At 36.0% G+C, this 10,237-nt stretch overlaps 1 protein-coding gene across 1 annotated transcript; it reads right to left on the minus strand.

Moving 5' to 3' along the window:
* Positions 1 to 6,986: 6,986 nt before the first annotated feature.
* Positions 6,987 to 9,246, minus strand: LOC144549662 (putative receptor-like protein kinase At5g20050). Its single transcript, XM_078298433.1, has 2 exons — positions 7,933 to 9,246; positions 6,987 to 7,742 (listed from the first exon to the last, which is right to left on the minus strand). The coding sequence occupies exons 1-2, from the start codon at positions 9,208 to 9,210 to the stop codon at positions 7,242 to 7,244; spliced, it is 1,779 nt and encodes a 592-aa protein (XP_078154559.1). The 5' UTR covers positions 9,211 to 9,246; the 3' UTR covers positions 6,987 to 7,241.
* Between the last annotated feature and the right edge of the window lie 991 nt (positions 9,247 to 10,237).

The following is a 10,237-nucleotide window of genomic DNA, read 5'->3' on the forward strand; positions in this document are numbered from 1 at the left end:
TTTCCCGATTAATCGGCCATTTAATCGGCCGTTTAATTAGCTGTTTTACTGATTAATAGAGAACGTTTGATCGACTGTTTTACCGTTTAATCCACCCCCTACATCATCCTGAACTTATTTTTTATTCTTTCTTTAAAAAGAACGTTTAACAAACTTATAATGACTTCTTTTTTTGGTGACAAGTGTTGACAGGGGGTTGGTACTCTCTAAACAAAGAAAACCTAGCATACAGAAGCTAGGTTATGAGAGCATGCAAAATGGCTGATTTTTTATTAGTTGATTGAGGCTATGGTTCTATGTATAATCAATTAATCAGTACTATCAAATTAATATTTTTATTTTGAACGCTCGAGTGGTTAATTTTTTAAGACTAAATTTTATATTTTTTAGAAACTTGTTACTATTTTTTAGATAAGTAGAAAATTACTACTTTTGAATGGTCTAAATTTTTTAGATCAAGTGACTTTCTACCTACTTACAAAAATTACAAAAAAATGTAAAATTTGATTTATAAAGTACAATTTCTTGTGAAAATCATGTTGAACGGTTCTGATAGACTGTTTAAATTTTTTATACGAAAATATTAATCCATAATACATGCCATTCCGCACCATGCATGTATAGTACAATATCGTTACTCTTATTAGTTATCTCCGGGACACAGAAAATAAAGTTATTAGTTTGAGTTTTTTTAAACTCACAAAAATGTTCATGTGTTCCAATTTTAGAAGTGATCAAATTTAATCCATAAAAGAATTAATTTTCAAATTTTTGGTTAATTAGGATAATCATGTCAAATTACAACGACGTGCCAAGCATATCATTATTCAGTAATTCAATAATAGATTTATGGAATAAATATTATCCAATTCGTTTCCAATTTTAAACCAATAACTATACTAGACACTGACAGACGGAAGAAGATTTACATTTTTTTTTTTTTTGTTAGGATCATGATATTGTCAAATTGGAGCGACGGGCCAAGCATATCATTATCTTTGACACCGAGAAAGATGCATCCGGAGCAAGAGACAAGAAAAGGTACTAATTTACTATTCATTTTGACTTTGAAACAGATGCATCCGCAGCAAGAGACAAGAAAAGGCATTTGTCTTTTGTCGACTTATTCATGAGAGTATGAGACATCATAGAGCTATTATCTATAGCACCCCGAACTCACAAAATATACTTGTAAATTAGAAGAAAATAATATCTTTCAGTTACAGACTTGTAAATATTTTTCATCATTCGAAATATACCGAAAATCTGAATACTGAAGGCATCATTAATTAAATGAAACCAATATTTATGTCCATAAAAAAATTGAGAACTTAAAATAAATCCATTTGGTGCATGTAATACGTACAATTAAGAAAATATGTCATTAACTTGTTAAAAGAAACTGGTAAATTAGGAGCTAAGCCAGCTGGTACTCCAATGAAAACAAATGTTAAATTGAGGTTAGAAGATGGTGAACTACTACCTGATATAAGACAATATCAAAGACTGGTTGGAAAACTAATATATCTTACGGTTACCAGACCTGATATTATATTTGCAGTTAGTGTTGTAAGTCAATTTATGCATGCTCCGCTACCAGTCACTTGAGTGAAATTGATAGGATACTTAGATACCTTAAATGCACTCCAAGTCAAGGAATTTGGATGAGAAAAAATAATTCTAATAATGTGGTTGGTTTTTCTGATGCAGATTAGGCCGGAAGCTATGACAGAAAATCAACCACTGGCTTTTTGTAGCTTTATAGGTAGCAATTTGGCCACCTGAAAAAGCAAGAAGCATAATGTTGTGGCTAGATCAAGTGCAGAAGCAGAATATCGAGCCATGACATCCACCGCAAGTGAGCTTATCTGGATTAAGCAGTTACTCAGTGATATGAAGATAGAGCACAAAAGAACCATGAAAATATACTGTGATAATCAAGCTGCACGACATATTGCATCCAATCTAGTCTTCCACGAGAGGACAAAACATATAGAGGTAGACTATCACTTTGTCAAATAAAAAGTGCAGTCGGGGGAAATAGAAACTCCATTTGTCAGAAGTAAAGAGCAATTGGCAGATATTTTCACCAAGGCACTTGACAAGGCTAGCTATCTGAACATACTCGGCAAGTTGGGTTCAATAAATTTATTCGAATCCCACTTGAGGGGAAGTGTTGAAAAATAGAAATGATATCTTTAGAATATCCATCATGGACTGTAAATAGGAACAAATAACAGCTAGCATCCATGATACAGCTGTCAAAGCTATACTTGGTACCTAGCATGTAATTAGGGTGTAAATAGGCAAAGTATCCAGCAATTGTATTTTAGGAAACAGCCCAAACGGCTAGTAGAATTAGGCTATAAATATCATGTACAGAGAGCTTGTAGGAAATTAGAAAAAAAAAAGCAATAAAATACATCTTTTCATCATATTTTGTCTCTCTCTGATTTTCATTAGAAATAAATTTTTTGAATTATGATTGGTAATTATAATTATAGGTTAAAGCATCAGAAATTACAAGTCAAAAGTACAAGTTAAAACATTTTTTTTATCAAGCATCCGATACGATATTTATTTTAGTGATGCTTCTATGGACATAAGGACCTATTTGTAAAATGAACATATTTTTATTTTCAAAGTTCAAAGAGTCGATCCGAACCGTTCATCTTGTTCTCCATATTAATGTGCTTGGAGACCAAATTTTACATTTTTCTGAATTTTTTTACTATTTATTAAGATGGGTACAAAATTCAATGGTCTGAATTTGATATTTTTTGTACCCATCTTAATAAATAGTAAAAAAATTCATAAAAATATAAAATTTGGTCTCCAAGCACATATTAGTATGGAGAACAAGATGAATGGTTCGGATTGACTCTTTAAACTTAAAAAAAAATATATTCATTTTACAAATAGGTCCTTATGTTCATAGAAGCCTTTGCCTATTTATTTTTTCCCTTTTTGCGTGGGGAATGACGATCGGCACCTAGTGGTTTGCTTTTACCCGAACGGGTATGATCCGTTTTACCCGACCTGTACCCGTTACCCGAGGTACCTGTACCCGTGCCCGGGTATAGGCGGGTACACGGGTACGGGTTTGAGACGGACCGGACTCAATGATTCGGGAAAAAACCCGCCCAACCCGTACCCGTTTTACCTGTACCCGAAACCCGTCTACCCGCACCCGTTTTACCTGTACCCGCACCCGTTTACCCGACCTACTTTACCCTTTTACCCGTGTACCTTTACCCGTTTACCCGTTTTTTTTAAATTCAAAATTCAAAATTATTTTGCCGCCGAAAAAAATAATATTAAAAACAGAAAAAAAACTAAAAAACAGTATTAAAAATGAAAAAAACCAAAAATAAAAATAATACCCGTACCCTACCCGCCCTACCCGACTACCCGTACCCGTTACTCGAGACGGGCACGGGTTTGAAACGGGTAGGGTACACTCTTTTAAAAACCTACCCGACCTACCCGTACCCGTCTACCCGACTACCCGTCCTACCCGTACCCGCTCTACCCGACTACCCGACACGGGTATACCCGAGGTACCCGTACCCTACCTGTTAACAAACCACTATCCGCACCTTGAAATTGGGTACACTCATATTATTTACCGACTTCTCAGCACTGTAGAATCAATTGCTCTTGTTTATTCTAAGCCTTCCGAGACAGCTGTTGGCAGATAAAGAGCATGAGCTGACGAGATAGGGGCCAATTGACCTCGAGGCACACAGTAGATGCAGTCAAAGTTCGAAGAGAAGAGGGGAATGGAATGATGATACTGTCTCCTTTTAATTGGGTACACTTATATTCATATAGCTGCGTCAAAGTTTCAAGGGAAGAGAAAAATGAGAAGAGGGGAATGAGAGAGAGTGACTCGCACTCATAAGTGAGAGCAACTGTATTGAAAAGAATAAAGATCTAGAAGGGATTTGATCTCAATCTTTCATCATTGATCAAGCGGTTAGGATTTTTTTTAGACAATAATATCAATGCACTGTACAGTGTACACAAGTACAGAAACTAGATACAGTAGAAACTGTAACAAAACGGTAACTGAGCTAGATATTTTGTAATATATATAACGATAGGAAATTGTAACAAAACATATCAATATATATTTTACAAATATGCCCCTTTGCTTGATCTTCTGTAGCAAATCGCTAGAGCCTAGAGGAGTCCAGGCATGGTTCGAAAAAACAGCCGATTTCAAGACAACTTGGCCGAGTTAACTCGGAATCGGACGGGACCAGGTCGAGTTTTATCCGAGTCTCGTGCCTATGCGAGTTTCTCAGCAAAAATTGGATGAACAGTGCTTGACTCGGCCGATTTTCCGGCCGAGTCAAGCCGAGTTATACCGAGTTTTAAACCAACTTACACGGCGAGCAAGTTTTCTTTGAAAATCTTGGTTGAAAAGTGATGAATCGGCCGAGTGAAGCAAGTCTACACTGATTCCAGACAGATTCTCACATTTTGGGTTGATTGTCTCACCGATTTTGCATTTTATTTTTTTTCAATTTGGTTTTGCCAAGTAACTAGCAGAGGCAAGGGCGAACGGGTGAAGAAGAAGAAAGAGATATGAGTGGGTCAGTCAATGCGTAAAGGAGCAGGGGCAGCGTAAATGAGAACGGGTGAAGAAGAAGAAGTAAGAGCAACGCGTAAAGGAGAGATATGTGGGCTCCTCTCTTGTGACTTTTGAAATGAACGATTCTTGATACATCATTAAACAATATCTGATTTTGTTTGAATTTTGATTATTAACCTATAAGTATGTTTAATAGCATATCTATAGATTTATATTTTACTTTTTACTTTTATTTATTTTATTTTAATTTATTATCAAATATTGTTAAAATAATATAATACACAAGCAATATGTTATCTTTAAAGGACCCGTCAGGGAATCGCCAGTAAATTGTGATGGTTCAAGAGAGAAGAAATGAAAAAGTAAATTTTTTGTCGGACTTAAGGAATTTTTTTTACATTTAAAAAAAAAAAGAGATGGAATAAGTGACGTGTGGATGCTAGTAATTTAAGTAGTAATCAAGAATGTTTTAGCATGCACAATTCATATGTTGGATATGAGAATGTTAGTAATTCTTCATTTGACACTACATTAATATTTTTATTTTTTGGCTCTGTACAACAATATTCTCATTCGTATTTTAATACAGAAAACGATGAGATTATTCAGCCAACTCGGCATAGCTTCTGGCAATAAAAGTGTGTTCTATTTGTAATACATTATATAATTAGTAGATTATTTGAATGTAATATTTTATCTTAACATAGTTTTCTTACAAATTATTTTTTTTTATCAATTTTTCCTATATTTTGACTACAAAACAAACTTTTGTCAAAAAAAATCCGAGTTTCTGATCCGATTCTTCCGATTCTGACCGATTCATTTGATTATGATTTCACGGTCAAGTATCTGATTCCGATTCTAATTCCGAGTTTCAGAACCATGAGTTCAGGAGACGGGAAAAGGTATTCTTTTGATATTCTGAACTTTCAAATCTCTACACTTGAACAGCCGACATTCTCAATAGATATAAATTATGAATTGGGAAAGTTATCATTTTTGGGCTCTCATTTTGTTTTTTGTTTTTTCTTTTTTCTTTTGGGCCAGAGTCATGCTCCAAAAGCCCGCCAGGCATCGAGCTCTCTGCTGGGTAATCCACTAACCAGCCCGGCCCTTTTTGTACCTCCTGTCTGTCTTACTGGACAACTCGGTGTTGGTGCACCATCTGTTTTCAGCATGGTTGATATTAGATGTGGGTTTATTTCTTTTTTAATGGTTGGCTACAATTACTGTCAACGGATATATTGATTAAAAAAGGTTTAATTACAAAGCTTTTACAGAAACGAAATATAAACAAGCTCCCCCCAGGAGCCAAGGATGTGGGTTTATTTCATACAGTAGATTGTGATACGTTCCAACTCCGGAGAGATTAAGGCGTAGCAGGTCTAAGCACGTCGTAACCGAAAGGATTTAGTCTGTACGAGTTAGTTGTGTATTTATTACATGTTCAGATAAAACGGAGTGCAGAACCGGTAGGTACATTACTCTATCCTTTATGTACCGTGTATTGCTGAGTTTGTGATCCCCAAACTCAGTGAACTTTGAGGTATTTATAGGCAAATAGCTCGGTAGGGTCTTGTACGGGCATTCGGCTGGACTTTCCTCGCAGGCCGGGCAGTCGGTTTGAGTCTCATATGGACCACTCGAATGGGCTTAACTCGCGGGCTGGTAAGCTCAACGACTTGTTCCTTAATTGCCCCAAAACAAAGCAAATATGTTCTGGTTAGGAAAAAGTTAGGATTATATGCAACAGTTCGACACATGTCAGATATCGACATTTGTTTTAAACAAGCATCTTCTAAATCTGCTAAAAATATAATTTTACTGATCATCTCTTTAGTTGCTTATTGGACAGATAATGTGAGCAAACGGGTAAAGAATGTTGCAGCCCTTTGGTTACTAGGGACCATAAATGCCATGCCACTCAACACTCTGGCACCAAGAGAGGAGGAAGGAGAGCTGGACATACCCGAACTAGCCGGCTCAGAGGAGCCAGACGAGCACTCACATCTGGATGATAACTGCAGCAGATCCCATTTGGCAACCTGACAATACCCCTCAAATGAGAGGCTTATATTAGTTCTAATTTACCTTGCCAACTTTTGGTGATACATTGAACAACCTTTTATATGGTTATCTGTTTTGTTATGCATGCTTTTAGCACAGCTGTGGTGCTATATTTTGGAAGAATAACTCTGGTTCACATACTGTTTGTAATTTAACTTTGTTTCATTAATGTGAAACGGACTTTTTAATCTCTTTTTTTTCATATATATATATATATATATTATAGGTCTGTATATACCATTGGCAATACAAGTATTATCCGTGTTTAGTTATTCTTGAATAACTCTGTAGGGATTTCTTTGGAGAAATTTCATCCTCAATTAAAATGAAAATAAACGAAAACACAATTATACATATACATATACATATACAATTATACATATATATACAAGCGAATATGTGCTCCTATGGTACTGACTTGCTTTTATAAAAAAATAATGAAACTCTACGTACTAGGTTTTTTTTTTCCCACAAAAAGGTTGTGTTCTAACCAAGCTGGTGCAGCTGTAATAGGAGTTCTGGTTCGGAAAACTGATCTTCAAAAGAACCATTTGGCTTAGCATATAATTGTTTTCTATCTACCAGATTGAATGGAAATGGACAAAGTATTGGCCGACATTATAGTGGCCTCATCCTCCTTAGCTCGGGCAAAGGCACCGGAACTCGAATCCCCATCCAAAAAGTTCACCACAAACATTGAGCTTTCGGGTGGCACATGCACCGGCGTGCGACCTTCCAGCATCTCAACCACCTCTGTCATGCCAGGTCTTAGAATTGGGTTCTCTTGAATGCACCAAAGAGCCAGTCGAGTTAAGATGGTAACTTCGTCTTCTCTTATCTCTTCATTCTTGATCAAGCTCTGGTCAACTACCTCCATTAACTCACCTTGCATCATTTTCTCTCTGACGATTTTCGGGAAATACGAGTTCCGTCTTTGTTGAGTCTCTCCATCCATCACCAATATCAAGTTCCTTCGCCCACCGACCAGCTCAAAAAGCACCATTCCGTAGCTATAGACGTCAGACTTGGTTGAGATAGCATTAGGTACCAGCATCTCAGGAGCTAGGTATCCAACCTGTTTCATATTGTAAGATGTTTTTGAAATATACAAAGTAAACTGGGATAACTCGATATAAATTGGTTTTAGAAAAATAAGGTTTGACATGTAACCAAAGATATAAATTAATAATCATAACTAAACAAAACATTTTGAGTCACCAAAATACAACAATTAATCATTAATTTTATAAATAATTGATAATTACCGTTCCCCTTGCTCTGGTCATGACACTACTCTCATCCTTCCCAATTAATTTTGAGATACCGAAATCTGATAGCAGGGCCCGGAAGTCTCTATCGAGAAGAATATTTGCTGGTTTGACATCGAGATGCAAAATCCGATGATGGCATTCATGGTGGAGATATGCAAGTGCCTTGGCAACATCAATTGCAATGCGATACCTTAATGCCCATGTTAAACGGCTTCTCTTTCCATCGTCACTGAAAATCCATGCATCAAGAGACCCGTTTTCATGGAACGGATAGATAAGGTAGCGGTCCCCTCTTGTAGAGATGCAAAACCCCAGAAGGCGCACTAAATTGACATGTTGCCTACTTGCGATAATTGTCATCTCTGTTCTAAATTCTGTTTCACCACTAGGCTGCCATTTGATCCGCTTTACCGCAATGGTAGAACCATCTGCTAGTGTCCCCTTGAACACTGCACCAGAAGCACCTTCACCTATGGGTGCTTGAAAGTTTGTTGTTGCTGTTTCAAGATCTTGGATTGTGAACCTAGCGGGTAATCCGGCCATCTCGAGGAAATCGTATTGCTCGTCTTGGGTTTCCTTCCTGTTGTAGACTTGCCACCATGCCTTTATTTGTGGCGCACACATTAGCCACAACCATGGCACAAGGGAGAAACAACCAATGATGCTAGCAATTGATAGAAATAAGTTTTCCTTGTTATACCAGTAGAAGCGGAGAAGAATACCTAACATCAAGGTTGCAAGGAAAAGTGATGCAATGGCTGCTATCTTCCTCCTTCGGTCCCAGATTTGCTTTACATGATAAATAGTGAGTATTACATATACTATAATTGATACGATCACCGTGAAAATTTGATTAAATTGTCCGGAACCAAAACGATTATGGAATATCAGAACCACATCTGTTATGATTGCTGTGTATAGAACCGTGCGCCGCCTCCAATCATGTGAAAATTTCATCATCAAAAAGTGCTGCATGGTCACCACGTCGATACCATTGATAAGGCGGGCTACAAATGCCCATGTCCATGGACTGATATAGAAATGATTTGCAAATATCAGTATGATTAAACCCAGGGATAAAACTACCATCAAAGTTCTCCATTTCTTAGTAGATATTTGGTTGGTTTCGAGATAACAAATGGCAAAGTATATCAAGGTATCAAGTATACTAGTTCCTAGATTGTTTTTGATTATATGTGCAGAGTTTAGGGTAAATTGAACTGCTAGTAAGACAACTACTATAGCTGAGATTATGATCTCTAATTGTTGCATGGCTGTATGATTATTTTTTCCCTCAATTTTGATGTACTTTTTTCTGAGATGGAATGAGAGTATGAGACTTATACCTTGAAAACAGATATTATAGGGAAAACTAGGAACTAAGATACCATACCCACTTGTTAGGGAGAGTTTGAATTTTCTCTAAATGGTTTATTAGAAAAAGCCAAACCCGCTTACAACTTACCCAAACCCGAGATGTTTGTGTATATTAGAAGACGCTGAAGTCTATATATGTTATTTTTGTAAATTTTCAAATTTTGATGTGACAAATTTAAATATTCTTAATGCTAAAGAAAATGGGCCCAAGTTTCGCCTCCGAAATTTCTCACGGTTATTCCGCACTTACTCCACCATAATTCTCGAATATTTAATTGAGGGAAAAATTATAAAAAAAATAAAATTCCTTGATCTAGTTACCTCACTCTCTATTCAATTTCTTCTGGAAGGAATAGTTGGTGGATCCACGATTCACTGTTATTCCGTGAAATTTGAATGTGAAATACTTTCTTTTTTTGATTCACACAAAAAAATTTGAATGGTTAAGATCGGAATAACAGATTCATGTTATTCTTGTAAAATAACAGCAGATTTATTTCCAATTTACTTGACTACATTCATGGAAGACTGTCATAGATATAGATTTATTTTTCTAACTTTTATTTTTCGAACATAATAATTTAAGTCATGATTTAAGCTATTTTAAATAAGGATGTAAAATAGAGTTAATTTAACCCTTCTTAAATTTAACAATCATGTTTGATTGCAGAGCGCAACGTCGAATAACTTTCTTACTCCACACTTAAGTTGTCAAACAAGATGCAGAACAATAAAAGTAAGATGTAAGTTAAACCTCTATTTTAGACCATTAGTTTACTTCAAACTTACTCACTTGTAAGGTACATTGTCACATGTAAAAATATATTTCCAAGTTGCTTTCTCCTTCACACAAATTAATTTAAATTATTACATCAACAGTGAAACTAGATGTAAAACAAAATAACATAAAACAAGTATCATA

The sequence above is a fragment of the Carex rostrata genome, chromosome 35 (assembly GCF_964058835.1).
Source record: "Carex rostrata chromosome 35, lpCarRost1.2, whole genome shotgun sequence".
Lineage (NCBI taxonomy): Eukaryota > Viridiplantae > Streptophyta > Magnoliopsida > Poales > Cyperaceae > Carex > Carex rostrata.